The sequence below is a fragment of the Cebidichthys violaceus genome, unplaced genomic scaffold (assembly GCF_023349555.1).
Source record: "Cebidichthys violaceus isolate CVI_PGR_0920_01 unplaced genomic scaffold, fCebVio1.0.p SCAF_24, whole genome shotgun sequence".
Classification (NCBI taxonomy): Eukaryota; Metazoa; Chordata; class Actinopteri; order Perciformes; family Stichaeidae; genus Cebidichthys; species Cebidichthys violaceus.
In genome coordinates this window covers 8444607-8465435 of record NW_027176417.1, presented here as the reverse complement: position 1 = coordinate 8465435, position 20829 = coordinate 8444607, and the positions used below count along the sequence as shown (strand labels likewise).

General features: G+C 49.8%; 1 protein-coding gene across 1 annotated transcript; it reads left to right on the top strand.

The window, feature by feature from the left end:
• The first annotated feature begins 1480 nt into the window (after positions 1–1480).
• si:ch211-246m6.5 (von Willebrand factor D and EGF domain-containing protein) lies at positions 1481–20371 on the top strand. The gene is made up of 33 exons (XM_068719398.1): positions 1481–1632; positions 4500–4684; positions 4905–5133; positions 5307–5372; positions 5679–5911; positions 7064–7153; positions 7247–7388; positions 7741–7958; positions 8635–8708; positions 8783–9059; positions 9277–9479; positions 9600–10504; positions 10669–10805; positions 10886–11047; positions 11136–11240; positions 11816–11930; positions 12760–13022; positions 13210–13429; positions 13523–13660; positions 15135–15563; positions 15718–15888; positions 16310–16686; positions 16758–17244; positions 17324–17419; positions 17503–17598; positions 17685–17780; positions 17866–17961; positions 18063–18158; positions 18269–18364; positions 18592–18687; positions 19529–19624; positions 19708–19796; positions 19944–20371. Exons 1-33 carry the CDS (start codon positions 1533–1535, stop codon positions 19962–19964), a joined length of 6204 nt encoding a protein of 2067 aa, XP_068575499.1. The 5' UTR covers positions 1481–1532; the 3' UTR covers positions 19965–20371.
• The last annotated feature ends 458 nt before the right edge of the window (positions 20372–20829 follow it).

Sequence of the window (20829 nt, the reverse complement as noted above, 5' to 3'; positions counted from 1 at the left end):
GCATCACTCTGTAGTTGTTTGCATCACTCTGTAGTTGTTTTGCTTCACTCTGTAGTTGTTTGCATCACTCTGTAGTTGTTTGCATCACTCTGTAGTTGTTTGCTTCACTCTGTAGTTGTTTTGCTTCACTCTGTAGTTATTTTGCATCACTCTGTAGTTGTTTTGCTTCACTCTGTAGTTGTTTGCTTCACTTTGTAGTTGTTTGCATCACTCTGTAGTTGTTTTGCTTCACTCTGTAGTTGTTTGCTTCACTCTGTAGTTGTTTGCATCACTCTGTAGTTGTTTTGCTTCACTCTGTAGTTGTTTGCTTCACTCTGTAGTTGTTTGCATCACTCTGTAGTTGTTTAGCTTCACTCTGTAGTTGTTTGCATCACTCTGTAGTTGTTTAGCTTCACTCTGTAGTTGTTTGCATCACTCTGTAGTTGTTTTGCTTCACTCTGTAGTTGTTTGCATCACTCTGTAGTTGTTTGCATCACTCTGTAGTTGTTTTGCTTCACTCTGTAGTTGTTTGCATCACTCTGTAGTTGTTTTGCTTCACTCTGTAGTTGTTTGCATCACTCTGTAGTTGTTTGCTTCACTCTGTAGTTGTTTTGCTTCACTCTGTATTTGTTTTGCATCTGGTTTTGGTCATTCTGTTCATTTAATAATTCCTGCTGAATAACTTTATAAATGGCAGTATAAGATTCAGAAGTGCAATGCTAAAACAAAACATAAATACACTATACTCTGCTCTAAATCTATCTCCTGTATATTTTATATTTTAAATGAAGCCTCTCATACACATGTGCCACACTGTTAATAATTAATTTCAGGTGCATCATTTTATCCTCATGTTTCTCCAAATTAAAGCCTGACGCTGCACTAACTTCCTCTACAGCTGCTGACATGCTGTGAGTGTACACAAGTACACTGAGTACTAACAGCTGCAGAATACCGTGTGTGTGTACAATGTATACCTGCAGATGCCTGCAGTGTTTCTGTTGTGTGTTTTTACACTGAATCCATGTTTGTCCTCTTTGTGATTTTAGTGATTTGCAGGATGAGTCAGACATTTGGCTTCAGGATCCGGGTTGTTGTCGACGTCGACATGTGGCAGCAGCACATGCGTCTCTGATTATCTTCATCTGACGCTCTCACTTACATTTCGCTCACTTTCACGCACGGATCCGTGCCTCGTGGTTCCAAAGCAGCGAGTCTAAACAGTTCAGACGTATTTATTAACGCTGCTGGGACGCGGACGGAACACATGGAGCACTTCTAGATGTGTCTGCACGTGATGTGGATGGAGAGACTGGGATCACAGAGGACCCACCTATAGGCGCACTCTCCTCGGTGGGTTAGTGCCTCCTCCCGCCTCTTTTTTTTTGGTCATCTTGCGCCGTCTGCTCAGGAAAGCCGCAGTTCTCCAGCGAGCGGAGCGCTGAAACTCTCAAACGGGAGAGGGGGAATAACTACAGTTTGCGCCACTTTCGCACCGTTTCTCCAAACTCTCAATGGGACCCGACGACTGAAGCCGGCCTACATCTCTTACCATGGAGTGTTGCGCATTTGGCTCGGAGCGCATGCTGTTCCCTGGATTTGTACGCATCGCGTTGCTGTGGGTCGTACAATTAGGAGCGTTCGCGCAACATGGTAAGTGGAAAGACAACTTTTTATGGCTCAAGTTATGGCTAAAAACTAAATCCCTTCTGATTTCCAAATGGTTCAGCTGCCATGAAGACACAAAACTACTTTTCATCTCCATGATCAGGGACATCAAACTGATGATGTCTCATGCACAGAGTCTCAGCTTCAAATCGTTATTTGCTCAAATAAAAAGACCAGATTACCTGTTAGAAGCAGCAGATCCTGCAGAGCTGCATGCCTTGGCCCGTGAGGCTGCATTCCTGTCACTCAGCAGGTCCAGAGGCTGGATGGACCTTCAGAGAGAAGAGATGAGAGCGAGTCACGCAGAGGACAGAGGACACATGACTGAGACACAAAACCTAACGGTGCTTCAGCTGAATGGTTCAAATGTTTAAAAGTAGAAGTTCCTCAACTCATGCAGCAGTTGTTGATCTCGTGAACAGGGAATCTTCTGGAGTTCTTTTTCTAAATATTATGCAGCACATTGAACTCGATTCATCAGGAATCACTAAAGAAAAGTGCAGTAAAACCAACATGAAGGGAAATAAAACATACAGCAGGTCATCGAAACATAATCCATGAACTCATCTCCCATCATGCCTTTCTCTGGCTGATAACCTTTGTTTGACTTGAACATAAAGCTGCTGACATGCCACCGTGTCTTCCGTCTCGCTCGTGTCTTTGTCTCCGGGGCGTCCAGCGACACATCAAAGCTCTGTGCTCGTAACCTTTGAGGCAGTTCCCTCGTAAAAGGAAACTCTGCGGGTCCTCGCACAGCTTCGCTACAAGAAAGACATTTGTGTTCCAAAATAAAGTCTGCTGAGGCTGCTGTACCTCCAGGGGACACATCTCAAACAGTGTTGGTGAAACTTGCAGAAAGAGATGTGCTCATTCCCTCTGCTTTCTAAAATGCCTTCAGCCTCATTCTCTAGGTTTCTGGTGTTTTGGATTTTCTCTTTACGCACAAACTATTTATGAGTGATTTGCAAAGTCTGCTTTGGTTGGCTGACGTGAGTTCACAGAAGGTCTACTACGTTTGAGATCTTTTAGTGTTGGTCAATCAGCCGTGAGCGTGTCAGAAAGTCCAATGTTGGCCAGTAATATTGTCCTCTACAGCTTTGTCTCCGTTTGTCCTCTTGTGAAGAGTTTACTTTGAGACGTTTTACTGCTTTTCCACCTCGTCAAGAATACAAAGAAAAGTTATGAAGCCGTCAGGAGCTTCATCCTAAAATCTTCACTGATCGTTAAACATCCTCCACACCCTCAAAGTGAAGCGCGTCGAGCGTTTCCTAACTGCTTTGATGGTGGTAATGAGTCGGTGTTTGTTTCCGTGGTGAGTGACAGGCCGTCTGGGCCTCAGTTGTGTTAACGCCACGCTCTTTCAAATTAGTCTTATTTCCTGAGAACCTGCAGAAGTCCCTGCACATCTGGGCTGCTGAGGGCCTCCCTCCCAGTGGGATCCCCCCCCCTGGGGGCCGCTTCATTAGCTCACCGCCCCTCCCCTTCGGCTCTGTAAACTCATTAAGATTGGACCAATTGGACCAGTTTAGCCAGCAGCCAAAGCCTCGCCGCTTGTCCTCCTGCCCGGAGAGAACCTGGATGTTTGGACAACCTGTGACCCGGAGTCTCGTCGGTGGAGCTTCCAGACGAGGCGGAAAACGCAGACATGAGGCGACGTAAACGAGATTCTGCCTTCAAGGGGCCTGTCAACGTGAAGACCAGCCTGCCAGACCTTGTTTGGGTTTGGGATCACCAGCAGTAACTCTGCCCAGTCCATTCAAGGCTTTGACGGTCTCAAAACACCCTAAATACCCCGACTGTTTGCTTTGCTCAGCCGCCACAATCAACCCTCAAACAGGGGAAAGTAGAAAGAGCAGCCAGCTCTTTCTACTTGGCTTTGTTAAGGAAAGCCTCCGTTGACGACTTTGACCCTTTTCACTTGACAGATGTGTGCTAGTGTGGAAAAGTACATGTTCTGCTCAAATAAATTCAGCCTGCAGATGCAGAGGCCAGTCATGCGCCATTGGCTTGATCGTCCTTTCCCGGGGGGGGGGGGGGGGGGGCTCACAGGAATGCCTGTTATTCTTAGCAATTTAGATAACCTCCGGGGGTGAAGTGATCCTTCCTGCTCATCTCCTCGATGCCCGCTGACGGTTTTAAGGAGCAGATAACACCTCTAGTCATGTCCTTTGATGATAAAGTTCCTCGTGAACAAATCACTAATGTATGACAGTTACAGGTATATAGAAACTCAAAATGTAGCTTGTTAGAATATGCTCAATTACAACCTCTATCCGGGCCTTTCCAGTCACTCAGGAGCACAGCTGAGATCGACCTCATGTCGAAGGTTTGGGACGATCTGTTGGCTAGTTTTGCGTCTCTTTGTAGATGTTTTGCGTCTCTACTTGGTGGTAATCTGTCTTTTTAGACGTTTTGCGTCTCTTTGTTGTCGTTCGGTCTTATTTTGGTTATTTCATGTCTCGGTGGTAGTTTTGCAGGATTGAGCAGCTGAGTGGTTTTGTTTTCCAAAGGATCCATTTTGAAGGCGCAGGAAAGTGGACTACAGCAAAGATTGTTTTGTCAAACTATGAATCCCAAGGCCAAGAATGAAGGTCCACAGCCTGTATAAGAAGCCTTTAGCCTCCAGCGTACTGAGAGAGAGAGCCGAGGACAGTCCGACGCTTCGTCTATCTTCATCACAAACAGCAGGACTGAGTCAAAGATAAGACGTGACTCCAGGGTAAACCTGCTGAGGTTCTCCAGTTTTAATTTCCTCTTCATTAAACTGCATCCAGAAAGATGTTTTTTAACCCACTTAAACACACGTAACATCTGCTAAATCCGTGTGTGATTTCCACCTTCCTTGCTCTCAGCTCCGGAGTGTTACCCGGGAGGTCATCGGACTTTGCGTAATCCCTATCGCAGCGTCGACTTCGACTCCACGGAGATCCAGGACACGGCCATCCAGGACCTGATCTGTGACCACTCGCTGTCTGCGGGCTGGTACAGATTCAGGATCAACAACAAGCCGGCGGAGATGCCGACCACCTGCGTTGAGGTAAGAGGCCAGAAATGGCAGCTGAGCTCTGCCAAAGAAGTCGTTCACATTCACCTCCTGTCTGACGTCTCGATCGCCCAAAATCAGTGAATAAAACCACCTGCCTGCACAGACGTCACCCAGCAGGTCGGGTTAATGAGCACCTTCAGCTCAGGTGGAGAGCTTAATGACCCCCTCGCTGCAGGTAATGACTGTTTCTGTTGACGCCCCCCCCCTGCAGATGAACCGCTGTGGTACACAAGCTCCGGTGTGGCTCTCTCTGAAGGACTCCCCCCTGCCGCGGCCCGGCGAGGTCCGCCAGCTCTCTGCCTGCGCCACCTGGCAGTTCTTCCACGGCAGCACCAAGGACTGCTGCCTCTTCCGCATCCCCATCACGGTGCGGAACTGCGGCGAGTTCCTGGTCTACCGGCTGCAGCCCACACAGGGGTGCATGGGATACTGCGCGAAAGGTGAACATGCTGAGAGGGTCCACGAGTCCACTCCAGGAGAGTCTGAGCTGGCTCAAAGTTCTATTAGGAAGCACTTCCTGAAGTTTTAGTTTTAACTAGATTTATAAAAGCTGCTAGCGATATACCGGCCAATGTTTGTGTACCTTAATAATGAAAGAAATCTGATGTTCCAGTGACTCCAGATGTGGGACCCAGACTCTGCCCGCCAGGTGAGGTAGAAGTCAACGGCCGATGCAAAGGTGAGAGTCTGAGAATGTTGGCTTCTGCTTAATGTATGAAGAATTCTATATTTAATTTACTGCAGAGTTGTACTGTTAAGTTATCTTCCCATCAGCAGTTCTAAGCAGATTATAATCCATAATAATGCCAAATTTCTTTAATTAAAGAATGTATCCAATCATTTATTGGAGAAGTAAGAAGAAGAAGAAGTTTTTTTCCATGTAAAGTGCCTTTAAGTACCTTCTTTTCAAGCACAAATAAAATAAAATGTATTGAGTAAAATCCTCATCAGGGTTGTTTCGGGTCACTGCTGTCCCTGTTTTCAGCTGCCGTCCCGTCCTTGCCGTCGCGGCCCGTCATCACCCCGGAGCTCATCGGCCACAGCGTCCACCTGAGGTGCTCCTTCGTCCCGCCGCCGTGGAACCAGCCACTGGGCTTCCAGGTGGTCTGGGCCAGACACATCGGCAACAGCATGAAGGCTGAGATCAGGCAGGAATCCACACCGAAGCCCTTCTCTCTGGTGGAGATGGATGGCGTCCACTTCAGGCTCGGAGAAACGGTAATTCCTGCCAGACCGCGCTGAGGGTTTTCTGGGAGAATGTGTGTGTGTGTGTGTGTGTGTGTGTGTGTCTGTGTGTGAGGGTTTGACCCCTGAAAGTGAGGAACGTAAGCTACGGATCATGCTGACCTCTTTCTGCCTGGGTTCATCCATAGAAGGCAACGGCAGAGAGGCGTGTGTCGTATCCAGTTAGAGGGAAGGAGGAGGGTGGGGAAGTTAAATCAGTTGCAGGCTGGGAAAGCCTCGCTCCACATGCTTCACATTTAATCTGTGAGCTCTGGGGTCAGTTATGTGAACACGGACAAATGCACACATATACAATAAAGCTGCTTCTTTACACAGCAGTGTTGCTATTTTCCTTTAAACTTAACAGGACAGACTTCGGGGGTTTAATGCTGACATGTTCAGTTCCAGTTCCCTGCCTTCAGACGGGAAGATTTGGGAGGTTGTAGCGTCGGCTCTTCTGCAAGAAGCTCCAAAACAACTTTGCATTCCTCATTTCAGGACGAAGCACAGAAAAGGCGAAGCAGATTCATGGTGGCGTTTGAATACAGAGCCTAGAGGTCTGCTTCGTGCGTCAAGACCATAAGTCATATTTAGATCGGACTAATCGCTCATGGAACGAGGGACAAATCGGAATCAGTCGTTTGCTAGTTGCTCCTCAATAGTTTCTCTCTTACAGCTTGAATTTCTTTTCTGCATTGTTATAATTAAACGTCTGCTGGACTCGTTTCCTGGAGGAATTATCTCTTGCCAGGAAACATGGAGTTATTAGATTCCAAACGTTGGCGCTGTGTGAAAGCGAGGCGATGCCCCTCGATACAGCCGTGGACCGCTGTGCTCGTCGGCCATGTTTGGGTTGCGTTGGTCGTGTCTGGAAGGCGCTGCAGAGGGCTGCGCTCGCTCACGGAGCCCTTCTTTAACACATGTTGATGTCGCAGCTCAGTCGGGTCAAAGGCCACACTCATTTTTCATTTCAAACCAAGAGAGTGAGTTAAATGTTAGTGGGGAACAGCTTTGATACTTTTTCAGTTTATCTAAATGTTTAAATACACAACCCTGATAGAGGGACTGAAACTCTTCTATAACTTTCATCTTTAACTTCTCTGATACGTGTTATTTTAGGGATTAACGGTGATGTCTTTCTTGCAGTTCTCCTGCAGCGTGTCGACTTTCAGAGCCAACTCCAGCCACAGCAGATCTCCTCCAAAAGAAAGCGAGGGTTTCTACGCCGGGCTGAAGGTAAACATCTCTGTGTTGTGTTTCTACTCCGAGCGTTTGAGAGCCACTGCAGAAAAAGCCAAGTCAAACTCACCAAAGCCTCTTTGTCCTCAGTTTTCTCCAGACTCGCTCCACATAGCAGAGAACAGCAAAGAGCAGGAAGTGACCGTGCACAGCACCGTGCCCGTCCCCTGCTACGGCGCCGACCACGGTCGCCAGTGCGGAGTCCCTCTGGCTCTGAGCGTCCACGACCCAGGTCAGACCTGCCGCAAAACAGGAAGAATGTTTGAGTTAACTGCAAGCTAAACATCTTGTTAAGTTGTTTGGAGACAAAATCTTACTGTTGGCAACAGGATGAGCCTGCAGCAACCACCACAGCTGACCAAACATACCATTCTGTTAGCCTTAAAATCTCTTTATTCGTATAATGAATTGTAAATCCGTGCAGAAAACTCTGCACGCTTGTCTCGTGGTTCCTCATCTGTTGTGCGCCGACATGCCCCGTACATCATCACATGAAAGCCAGATCAGGAAGACATTATAACGGTTCTGCAGGCAGCTGCGTGCCGTCCGTTAACACTAACTCACCGCTGTGTTGACATCCACAGACGGTCTTGAACACGAGGCCCCAAATGTGGCGCTGTCAGCCTGCCAGGTAGAGCTCCAGCCCAACGCCTGCAGAGAAGGCAGCTGTGGCCGGGCAGCAGTGTTCGTCACCGCCGTCACCGACTTCACGCGGGACGGGAATCGTCCGAGTCTGATTGGCGTTTTGCCCGGACCCGGCGCACCGAGACTCTGGAGAAGCTACGTCCCGAAGTCTCTGAAAGTGAGTCAACAGGAATTTCCCTCCACGTTCAAAGACGATTCAAAGAGTCTGTGTGGAGCGAGAGTATTTAATTATCATCTAGATCACATTCATGGTGATTCAAAATGTTTTTTATATAAAACCACAATGCGGGGATTAGTGAAAATTCATAGCAAAAGCTCCTCAGTGGCCTTTATGGTCCTGTGGTATGCAAACTGCATATAATGTGGTCCTTACAGGGGTTCCTGGACTGCTTGAGGATGCCCAAGGGGTCTTTGAGGAGGGTCCAGTGGCCCCTTGGGTATTCCAGGAATCCTAGAGGGAATTTCTTAAGAGGACACCAAAACTAAATGAAGAAAACAGCAGAGTCATATAATTATCCAAGTATTACTTTAATGAGGAAGACGGCTGTAATTACAGGTCTCTCTGTGAAGCTGTTTACATACACACACAGTTATACAGGGCCGTATGGAGATGGAGAAGTGTGTGTTTGATGGGTTGACATCATGTTTAAAGAGTGCTGCTCTGTAGCCCTTACTTGCGTCCACACAAGCTGTAGCGTTACGCCCTCCAGACAGCGCGTCTCTGAAAGGAGTTTTCCCATCTGTGTTTGGTGAAAACATCAAAGCCCAAAGTCAGAGGGTCACAGGGTGGAGCAACCCCCCCTCTCATCTTTGCTCTCCTAACCTCCCCCCAGGTCACGGTCCAGGACGTTCCTACTTCCATCTGCTACTCTCTGACTGACCCACATGTCATTACTCTGGACGGCAGGTAATTTACCTCGCAGGCGTTAAAGAGAAGTTAAAGTTTGGCCCGGTCAAACATCTGTATGTCCTTCTGCGCAGGCGTTACGAAAACCACCAGACCGGCACCTTCGTCCTCTACCGGAGCCTCGTCAGGGAGTTTGAGGTCCACTCTCGCCAGTGGGACTGCGGCAGCCGTCACTACGCCGTCGCCTGCAACTGCGGCGTTGCGGCGCGAGAGGGGAACGATGTCGCCGTCTTTGACATGTGCAACGGCCAGCCGCAGGAGACGAGGCCGCGGCTCACCCTGAGGACCCTCGGCGACAGGGAGGGCAGTCGGGTCAGGGTGCTGGAGTCCCACCAGGGGAAGAAGGTCACCGTAGGTATCCCAACATTTTGACACTGGTGCAGATTCGTTTGGAAAATCTTTACACGCCGTTTTGCCTCCCGGGAAACATCATCGGCCGTGTTCACGCTTGAACCGTCAAGAATCAATCGATCAACAATGCGCAGCTCTTTCAGTTTAAATGTTTGCTTTTTCTTGCATGAGGAGATTATTGTTAATGACGCTGTTGGATGTGACTCTCCTCTTGTAGTTGATCTTTCCCTCCGGGGCCTTTGTTAGGGCCGATGTTGGCGATTGGGGGATGAGCCTGTCCGTACGGGTGCCCAGCGTTGACTACAGCAACACGCAAGGCCTCTGCGGCACCTTCGACCACAACGGCAACAACGACTTCCACGGCTCGGACGGGGGCTCATATGGCCCCGATGACCTGCATCGCTTCATAGAGGACTGGAGGTGAGTCTGGGACAAATACAAATGATTGTTATTCAACTTTAGCTTTGTTAGGACCTGATTTGGCGATTGTAGATTCCACACAGAGCCGTTTCTTTCTTTCTTTCTTTGCGTGTGGGCTAGGATTGCTCCCGGCGAGAGTTTGTTTGACAGGACACCTCCCGGGACGATTGAAGAGGTCAGGAGGCCTTTCTGTCAGTGCCAGGAAGGATACAGCGCTTCTCATCACGCCGGCATAGGGATGAGGAACTTGTACAATCCTTCCGCCCACTCCAACTGCATAGCGCACGATAATGTGGATTACACATCTGTGTTTCCCTCTATGGACACAACAGTGGAGTACATCGAGAGTCCGGAGAGAGAGGAGAGCATCCTGGATATGTCCGCCTTTAACGCTCATCCTCTGGAGAGGAGACACCTTCGGTTTCACGCCGAGCACAATCAAAACGGTGATCTTGAACTGGACGGTGAGTTAAGGGAGGATCTTCTGCTTTCCACTGGCAGACCGAGGAGACAGGCGTCGTTTGAATTTGAGCCCGTCTTCGCTGCTCAGAGCCTCAGCCAGGCGGATCTGGAGAACTTTGCCTACTTCTTCCCTGAGGATCACCTGGCGGAAGCCCGACCGGAGGCGGAACCGCAGTGGCCAACGCCGAGCGGCCTGACCTCGGCCAAAGCTCTCGAGGTGTGCCAGATGGCTTTGGCCAACTCCACGGTTGGTGTAGTGTGCCGGGGGCTGCTGGGACGCCGCCTGGAGGAGGCAGTGGATCTCTGCATTCTGGACCTGCAGCTCAAAGACGACCTGGGCTGGGAGGAGGCACTGCTGCCCTACCTGGAGAATGAGTGCGAGAGGAGGCTGCTGGAAAACCGGACCCAGAGAGCCTTGGAGGTGGCTGGTCCTCCGGGAACGTACAGGGAGGTGGTGACGGCGCTGCGATGCCCCAACTTTTGCAACGGTAATGGAGAGTGCACAGAGTGGGGCTGCCAGTGCTTTCCCAGCCACAGCTTCTACGACTGCAGCCTGGCCATCAGTGAGTATCTGGAGACGGTTCTGCGCTCCGATCCTTAATGGGTTCAGCAGGTTGATTATTATGTTTTTACCGTGCAGACTTAAAAAAAAAAGCATTTCTTTGCTGATGTCTCTGCTGAACTAATATTCTCTCTGTCCGTTGATCAATAATCTCTCCTCTGACAGGCCAGCCAGTAGAGCTGACCGATTTGGAGAACAGCGGACTGTGTGACATCCGAGCCTTCAACTGTCGCAGCGTTCGAGTCTTCGGCCTCGGCTTCATCGACTCTCCCGACCTCAGCTGCCACGCCAACAGACTGAAGGTGAGGAAAGGCTCGGGTCAAAAAGGTCCGTTTTCCCCCAAAAGACATTTCCTCTGAGTTGTGTTGATCTGCGTCCACAGTACATGAACGGAGTTTGGGTTCAAGGGGAGAAACAGAGAACCAAAGCCACCTTCCTCAGCTCCAAGGCTCTAGACTGCGCTGTTCCATCTCTGAGCAACACAGCCGTCAACACAGAGGACTTCATGATGGACGACAAGCCATACGCGCGCTGGGAGATTAAAGTAACGTCTCTTGTTTGTTGGCTGTTGGCCGTTTTGTTTTAAGCTTCTATCCCCCCCCCCATGGCAGCTCCTCTCTTCCCTGTTGCAGGTCACCAATGATGGCTCCCAATACAGCCAGGCCAAGGTGCTGACCATCTACGATGGCGTTTGCCAGGTCTGCGAGGCATCGCGCTCAGGACTCTGTAAGTTAAAGGTAACTCGCATACATCCTCCTCCACACTGACGGCTCATTAGATTACTCACTGTGCCTCGAGTAAAAACCCGTTAGTAGGAAAGTCAGATCTTTCACCAACCTTTTTTTTTTTTTTTTAGGGAGGAAAGTCATCATTCACATGACAATTCAACACAGGAAAACTAGACTCTCTAGTGTTTCAGACTGTAGATTTAGGAGACAGATGTGGTTCAGTGGGTGTTATGAATAACTAAACCAGAGACAGTGCGGTTTCCGTTCCTCTAAACATGCAGCAGCTGGCTCTTTAAAAGCCCAACAAAGGTGCAGAGGGGCTCCTGTTGTTTATGGGGAAGGAGACGGGACAACATGTAACAACCTGGAGTGAACAGCAGCCACTGCAGATAGACACCAAGAGGTGTTTCCTGCCAAACTCAACTAAATTGAATTAGCTTGAGCAGAGATGATGTGTACCTGGCATCTCCAAAGAAAAAGAAAAAAAAATAGGTTTTTACAATTTCTGGAAGCTGCATCAACATGTCAGCATTTTAAACGATTATTGTAAATATGACAAACAAACCTTTGTCTGCGGTTGCCAGGAGAGGACGTGTAACATCGACGGGATGTGTTTTGCAGAGGGAGTCTCCAGTCCCAGCAGCCCTTGCCTCCTCTGCGACCCGGAAACCTCCAAATTCAGCTGGTCTGTGAATCAAGGTACAAACAAACGTTTTTTCTTTTGTCCACAAGTTCATGGACCGTTTCTTCAACATTTACACCTTTAAACTTGATGTTCGGGGTCCTGGTAAATAAACATCCCAAACTCTTTTGCTGAAGTTGTATTGTCATGTTTATGTGTATTCCTCGCCTGTGTCGAGTAAAGATAATAATACATTTCTTGACGCTACACCATCAGTGAACACCGTTCCTCCAGGACGTGTTTTTGACCACTAATGGTGACTAACAGGAAGAACAGTATTCACCTTTCTGTTACCGCGGGAGACGGTCATGTTTGTCCCCCATTAGCAGATCAAAGGAGCGGAGGTTGAGGTTTCCCAGCATGCCCTGACCTGTCGCTCAACCAGCCTGAGACGAGGGGGGGTAAATCACACGGTTGATCAGCACAGCTACAGACTGACACTCAACAAACCCACCAGCTGGAATAGTGTAACACTGCCTCCAGTCTTCAGGCCAGGAATACTCCTCCTTCCTCTTGTCCTGAAACAAGTCGATTTATGTTGGATGCCAGACGTGTTTCTAGACCGTTAGGAATCAGTGACAGCAATAATCTTATTAATCAGTTTCTTATCATTTGACCGCCATGCTGAGCAGGTGTTTCCTGGGATTATGTCCTTCTTTTAAACATCTGTTTGGAGGGATGATACATGATCTAGCTGAGCAGAGAAAGAGGAGCTGGAAACATGTGTGTTTACAGTGATCCTTCCAGGACACAGGAGAGTTCATTTGAGGACAGGAACCGAAACACAAAGACTTAAATAAGAAAGGAATAACTGCGTTTCTCAAGAGTTTCCTCCTCTGTCTTCAGTCAACGAGCCGCCGGCCTTCCACCAGCCTCAGAGCGACCTGCGGACTTTCGCCGGGGAGAACTTTGTCTTCCAGTTTGCGGCATCGGACCCCGAGGGCTCGGCCCTCCTCTTCCAGCTGGAGGAGGGGCCGGGGGCGGCCTTCCTCTCCCCTGCCGGCCTCCTGATCTGGAGGGTCCCGTCGCTTCCTGAGCAGGAGGGACGTCAGACCTTTCGCTTCACGCTGTCAGACGAGTGCAACGCCCAGAGCTCCTTCACTGTGGAGGTAGAGTTGGAGAAGGAGAGACAAATAACTTATTTATTGAACCTTTATTTAGCCGGGATGGACCCCCTTTACCAAGCTATAGTAATCTAGTTAAGAGTGTCTCTGCAGCACTTTTGGTCTAGGTGCTGAGTGTTCACATAAAAACAGGACTTACCTGAGCAGTCTCTCTGTTCCACCTGTAATTCAGATGGACGTGGTGCCGTGTGGGTGTCACAACGGAGGCACGTGCGTGACGGACGTCAATTTCCCTGCTGGAAGTGGGAAGCACCTGTGTGTCTGTCCCGAGGGGACGCAGGGCGACCTCTGCGACCAGGATGTGGACGAATGCCGGTCGGCACCGTGCGCAGCCGGCAACTGCATCACCACAGCCGGCGGGTACAGATGCGAGTGTCCTGCGGGGCTGAAAGGTGAGACGTTAATAAAAGTCGTTAAGAAGGCCATCGCACGTTTGAAGAGGATCAGTTGATGATCGTGGAAACGTCTCACCGCGTGTTCGGCAGGTGTCGCGTGCCTGGACGACGTCAACGAGTGTGAGAGGAAGCCGTGTTTCCCAGGAGTCCGGTGCTTCAACAGCTTCGGCTCCTATGGGTGCGGCTCGTGCCCCAAAGGCATGCTGGGAAATGGGACAATATGCACAGGTAAGAGTGAGCGTACAGAGAATACGGTGTTTAAGAAGGACAGCAGCTAAGACAATATTTACCGTTAGGCAGCAGCAGTTGTGTGGATAAAAAACAATATACTGTATCTTGTCAAAGTACCCTTGAGCAAGGCACTGAATCATTACATCTTTTAAAAGATATTCAGTTCCAGGTTTGCAAAATCATCTGTTGGCCAAAGAGTAGTTTGATCGTTAGATGTGAATAAAATGAGAACTGAACAGATGCATTTTTAAATAAGTGAGATATTCAAACGTTTTTCAAAATAAGATTCTAAAGCGCACACATACGAGACCCCTTATGCATGATGACAGAGCTCAGACCCCCAAAACCTGGATCTCGTGGTTGCAGCCAGGTCTTGCAAAATGAAACATTTTTCCTCTGGGATAATTTGCGTGCAAAGATTTCAAGCGGTTACACAATCACTTTGGATAAGAGCATCCGCTAACTGGCCGGGACGCGATGGTGCATTTGTTCAATCGCGGGGTCAAAGCACTTGTGTTGAATGGAAACCAGATGAATGGAGGCCGCTGCTTACTGACGAGTTAATGCTTTGAAAACACTGCCGCTGCTTGCAGCTCATGCATGTGTACGGATGAGAGTTAACTCATCGCTAACAGTTGTGAGGTCTTGTAAAACACAAAGTTATATGAGGTCGACGTGTAAAATAAAGTTGGTTTTCGTCACTTCAAAAGTTCAACAAAAAGGTGGAATATGTTCTCGAGGTGCTCGCCAGATAAATGCAGAACTTGTGGAACAAAGCTGCTGATGAGCAGTTCATCGCTAGTGTTTGCGTTCACATTTGGAGATGTGAAGTTGAGTAAATCAGTTGCAACCGTCCTTAATCGAAAATGTGTCTCACGGCAAAGCATTCAGTCAGTTATATAGTTTGTCTTTTTTTAGGAGACTCATGAGGACGGATCCTTGGATGTCCTCATCCCCTTTTGTTTAACTGCTTACTCATCAGTCCTCTGATCTTCTGCAGACTTTGGTTTGACTTATTTCCACCTCCTTTGTTCAGTTCAGTGCAAAAGATGCATAACTTCACGTGTCAAGGGTGAGAACAGAAGTGTGAAAAAGTTCAGACGAGTCACACGATGTCAGAGAAGCGGATTCAAAAGTCTCGTGACGATGTAATCTGTAATCTTAAAACAAGACACGTCGGCCGAGCTAACGCAGGACAAATCAGAGTCAGGTTTGCTCGACTTGCTGCCAATCGCTGAGTGCTTCCTGCTCCGCTGTGAATGTGTTGATAGGCTGTGACCGGTGCTCACGCCTCGTTGAGATCTTTGCACAAACTCGTTCCAAAGTCTGGTCTCTTGCTGAGCGTCTGTCTTCCTAAGAAAACAACCTTTTGACCCTTCCAGGCTACAGTATATTCTTCCATCCTCTGTGGACGGGGGAAGTAGTTCCAGAGTGTCAGTACAAAAAACAATCTGTGTTCATCTTCATACAGCAGTCGTCCCCGTCTCTGCCACATCTGCTCCTCGTACCGCGGTCCACAAGACACCAGATGCTCTGCTGCAACCACCCGAAATAAAGACAGACACTTTCCGGAAGACCTCAAGTGGTGGCTCACCGCAGACGAGGACCATTCCGAGGACTGACCCAAACCGGTCCCAAAGTAAGACCACCGCTCTGAGACGCATTCCAGGGATGAGCCTGAACCCGGCGTTCACTAAGGAGGAAAGTAACATGAGCATCACGACCGCTACGCCAATCGTTTCCCAAATAAAGAATGATGCTTTGAGAAAAAGCCAAGGAATTAAACTCAACCCATCCAGCACCAACACAGACACTTTCAAGAACATCTCAGGAGCCGGCAGCACTATTGCAAAGACATCCACTCCTACCCAGCCGTCAGGAAGTGGCAGACCAGCTTCAGGTACGTCCTCCAACAATGTCTACCAATTAAAAAAGTTCATGTTTGTAGTGGACTCTACTGAGCTAACTTCACAGCATTTAACAACGTACTGAAGGATGCTTAGGAGGACCTATTAGGGCTTGGTTGCCGGTTGACCACAGCTTGTGTCTCTCAGGATCCGGTCCGTCTCCGGCTGTGAATGTGTCGGCTACGTGTGCCAGCAGGCCCTGCTTCCCCGGGGTTCAATGCATCAACCGCAGGCCGCCACATGTCGGATACGTCTGCGCCCGGTGCCCGCCCGGCCTCTACGGCAACGGGCGCGTCTGCATGAAGAACGCCAAGGAAGGTAAGGGTCCTTCTGAACTTTCTGAGCAAATAGACCTGCAGCTCTGACCCCTGGTTGTGACATCTCTATTGGCAAAATAATAACAGAATGCAAGCATGGATATCAACATACGGGACTAAATAAAAAAGGATCCAGATGAAAACATCTGTCAGTAATGTGAAATCCCTCCAAACGTCGTGGGCTTCTTTCATTTACTTCTGGTTTCCCTGATGTTTTATGTGTTTCTCTTGGTTGGAAGGAATGTCATTCACTGCAGCAGATGAATCACTTTAAGTGGTTGGACACTGCCTGGACGTACTAACCTTTTGGTGCTCTGATTCTTGGATCAGCTCCCGGCCGCAAAGTTTGAACAGGAGAAGTTATTTTCTAACAAGGGGATACTCCTTTACTGTGGTCCTGAACCCTGCGGTCTCTTCCTCAGCATCCAATCACCTTCCTCAGCAGCAGACGCTCGGCAAGACCGTCCGATCCCCGCACGGAAGCAGCAGCAAAGTCTCTCAGCTCCACTTGCCCAACCTGCCCAGCAGGCACGGCATCAAACACCTGTCCTGGGCTGTCACCAGAGCGAGCCGGGACAACGCGCCACGGCAGGTTCCCGCTTCAGGGAGGGGCGGCGGGACCGGGAGGAGAGAGGCGGTCACTGTCGCCTCCAGAGATGTCCCCAGAACGTCGATCGGTGCCCTCCACGTCACTGCACACACCCACATCACCCGCCACAGTACCCACCTCAGGACGCACGGCAGATCTAGCACGGCTATCTCCAGGGATTTTAAGGGTCCCCACGTGACGTCCTCCAAGGTGAGTGGACCGTTTTTGTGCCGTCTTGATGTGTAGACATGAACGTCCTTCATTCTGTGATTTTCTCCCAGCAGTCTGAAGCAGCATTCACTGGTGCCACACCTTTGAAGGTAACGCCGCCTGCTCCTCACCTATCCACTCAGTCTGGCAAAGGGACCCAGCCCAAGCTCAACCACCTGACATCCACCCACGCCAAACCCTGGACCCCTCCGAGACCCGCCTTCCCTCTGACAGCGGCCCTCACCGCTCTGTCGTACTCGCTGTCTGAGTCAGAGTTCTCCGCCGATGGAGATGAGGCCGAGCCTGGATCTGAAGAACCGGAGACGGTCCCGACTTTGTCCTTCACAACGCAGAGCAAGACGGCGTACAGCTCCCCGCTACAAAGAGCTACCTCCATCCAGGCAGCGGTGAGGAGCGGCACGACGGCGGACAAACACGCCACGACCTGCGCCGACCGGCCGTGTTTTCCCGGCGTCCCCTGTGAACCAACCGCGGACGAGGGTTTCCACTGTGGGCGGTGTCCCGTAGGATACACCGGAGATGGACGAGCATGCAGAGGTACGGCTCCGTGTGCCTTCATCCCTCGTTTAATGAGAAAACATTCACTTTGAGGTCTAACATCTGTCTGTTTATCCAGCTGTTTGCAGGCACATGTGCGGTAGGAACATGGAGTGTGCTGCGCCCAACACGTGCCGCTGCAAACCAGGCTACACCGGATTCGACTGTCAGACAGGTAAACAAATAAGTGGCTTAAATAAATGATTATAGCCGTTTCTGTAGCCTTATATTGTTGGTTTGTGATCCATATTTTCTTAGCGATCTGTGAGCCGGACTGTATGAACGGGGGCGTCTGCGTTGCTCCGGGTGTGTGTCACTGTCTCCGAGGGTTCCATGGAGAAACCTGTCAGGAAGGTAAAGCTTACCTCCATCTTTCACAGTTAAAGCCGCTATGAGGATCTTTCACTTTGTGTTGGACCAATTCCAATGCCTCTCTGCAGCTCTGTGCAGGTCCCCATGTGAAAACGGAGGCAGCTGTGTGCGACTGCAGACTTGTTCCTGTCCTTACGGGTTTGTCGGAGCTCGGTGTGAGACCAGTGAGTTCACAGTTACTCCCTTTAAAACAGGAAACGGTGATTTCTGTTGCCAGCATGTGACGGAGGTTGTTTTTTTCCGTCGTAGTGGTGTGCAGCCGTCACTGTCACAACGGAGGCCAGTGTGCGTCTCCAGACGAGTGCATGTGTCCAACAGGCTGGAGTGGACCGTCCTGTGAGACAGGTGTGTGTGTGTGTGTGTGTGTGTGTCTTAGTGTGTGTGTGTGTGTGTGTGTGTGTCCTCACCTCTCAAACGCTGACGCCGTCGTCTCCCCCCCCCTCCAGCTCTCTGCTCTCCCGTCTGTCTCAACGGAGGGTCGTGTTCTCGGCCGGACATCTGCGAGTGTCCTCACGGTTTCTACGGCGCACAGTGTCAGAACGGTACGACTTCAGCCGTCGAGGAGTCAACAGGCGCTCAAGGAGTTAGTCTGAATGCTGATCACACAGAAGGTCGCCTCGCGGTTGACTTTGGGATTTTCTTTTTCCTCCAGCCGTCTGCAGTCCTCCCTGTAAGAACGGCGGTCTGTGCATCAGGAACAACGTCTGCTCCTGTCTGCAGGGATACACCGGGAGGAGATGCGAGAAAAGTCAGTCTTTCTTCCTCCTCCTCATCGTCGCTTGTTTGACCGATTTATTTCCCTCTCTCACCACCGGTTCATCCTCTCATTTCTCCTTCCATCCTCACATCTTATCCTCTTCCTCCTTTTCTTACTTTGCCAACATGATGTCCTTTAACCTTCGCTCTCCTCTTCTTCCATCTCTCTCTCTCTCTCTCTCTCTCTCTCTCTCTCTCTCTCTCTCTCTCCCCCTCCAGGTGTGTGTGAGCCCATGTGCATGAACGGCGGCAGGTGTGTCGGCCCAGATGTGTGCGATTGTCCGTCGGGTTGGCGAGGAAACAGATGTGATAAACGTAAGGGCCGTGACACGGGAATCAGATGTTTTTACATTTACGACACACTCCTCTTCCAGGTCTAAGGTGTTGGCTCCCATGATGCATCAGTGCAAACATCTGACTGCCTGTCTGTCTGCCCCTCAGTGTCATCCACATCAAAACCTGTTGTAGCACAAAGTTGTCCAGAAACTCATAAGTTGAGGTAAAAAGATGAACCATAAGATCACCCAGCAATGAAGACATGCAAACATTTCAATAAAACAGCAAATCCTCTCACGTGAGCAGCTGCGATGAGAGAATCTTTGTTCGATAACTACGTCACTTTACCGTAAAACTCACCAAGCTGAAGCAGGAACAGCGAGTCTCTGGAAACCGTGAAAACAGAACGGATTAAGAGTCATGTGTTGAAGCTCCTCCTCCTCCGTCAGGTGACCGCTCCACACCTGTGGCTCATCTAGAGGGGCTGTCCTCCATCAGGAGGCTCACGTCTCCACGGTGTTCCTCAGCAGCTGGTTTCCTTTCTGCCTCTATTGTTGTTGTTACTTCCTGTTTTATGGCTCCTCCAGCGTGATTCAAATCAAACCACTGCTCACGAACTCTCACACAACTCGAGTAGCTTCACTGAAACGTCACATGTTTCAAATGGTAATGCTTTCGTGAATATGCACCAGTTGAGTGAGAGTTTGTGAACAGATGTTTCCTCAAATGCAGTCATACATCCGCAGTGTGTGTGGCTTTGCAAGGCCAGGTCATGTGTTTGCTCTCAAGTCTCCGAGTTGTCCAGTCCAAGTCTCCAAGTCTGCTGCTTTGTGAGGCTTGAGTGCAGCTCTAACCTGTTGACCCGTGTGTCGCCTCGCAGCCAGCTGCCTGCACAAGTGTCTGAACGGCGGGGAGTGCGTGGGAGCCGACACCTGCCGCTGCGCGCCGGGCTGGCACGGCACGCACTGTCAGATCCGTGAGTGTTCACCAATGTCCCGCTGTCTCCCAAAGTGAGCCGAGACGTTTGTCTCCTGACCGTGTCTGTCGCTGTGTCCTCAGCTCACTGTGAAGACCGGTGTCCGTACGGCAGCCGATGTGTCCGACCGAACGTCTGCGCCTGTCGGAGCGGATCTCTTTGCTCCGGGAGGGTGAGAAGGACTGATTGTTGTAGAACTGTTCAATGACTTCAACTCAAAGGACAAATACGGCCGGGAAACCTTTCTGGGCTTTAAGTCTTCTAGTCAGGTTTCCTCTTGTTACAAGTAGAAGACTCCATAATGTCTCCCTTCTTTCAGCTCCCTATTGGCCGAGGTTGAGACCCCCCCCACAAGCCGACAGACATCGAAGAGCCAGAGTTAAGCCAGCACCGATGAGTCCTCCAGATGCAGCGGGGCGTCAGAGCAGAGCGCCGTCACAAAGGAAAGCGTCTCTCCACCGGGAATCAAACCAACCCCCTGCTTCCAGTCTTTGTGCTAAGCTAGGCTAATGAGACACTGACCTGTAGAGCAGACAGGGAATCATTTCACAACTTCATGAAAGTCTGTACCGCTATACTTCTTATGGTATCACACATGAAACATAAAGTTATTGATCAGGTCGTCACAAGCAGCTGGTATTGTTGGGGAACATTTTGAAATGCTACGACTCAAACCCAAACCGTATTTATTTATTTGGTGGTCTTGTGTTCTTGGTGTGTATATATCTTAATCACTGTATTATCTGTTCTCTCTCAGTAAAGCATTGTTTATTGGTTGTTTTGTAAGAAAACAAATAAATCTCCTTTAAAGGGCTTCATTTCTTGTTAAGTACTAATGATGTGGGGGGGGGGGGGGGGGGGGGCAGCAGAGAAACACTTGACTTTGCTCCAGAGTGCAGACAAGTTCACGGCCAGCGGGTCGGAGAGGAAATGAGGATTAAAAGATTAATGAGGCCTCGTTAGCGCCGCACCAATTAGGACCCCCCCCCCCCCCCCCCCCCGCTGATGAGGACGGTTTGTTAAGACCACAGCAGGAGCAGCCAGCTGGGTCTGCTGTTGATGTTTGTTGGCATCACTCTAATCCCTCAGTCCGCCTCAAGGCCCAGAGGAGACCCGACAGGTGAACACCTGAACCATGAAACCTCCTCCGGCTGACTACGCACACAACGCTGTCCTGAGAGTACACAGGTATAAGATATATATCT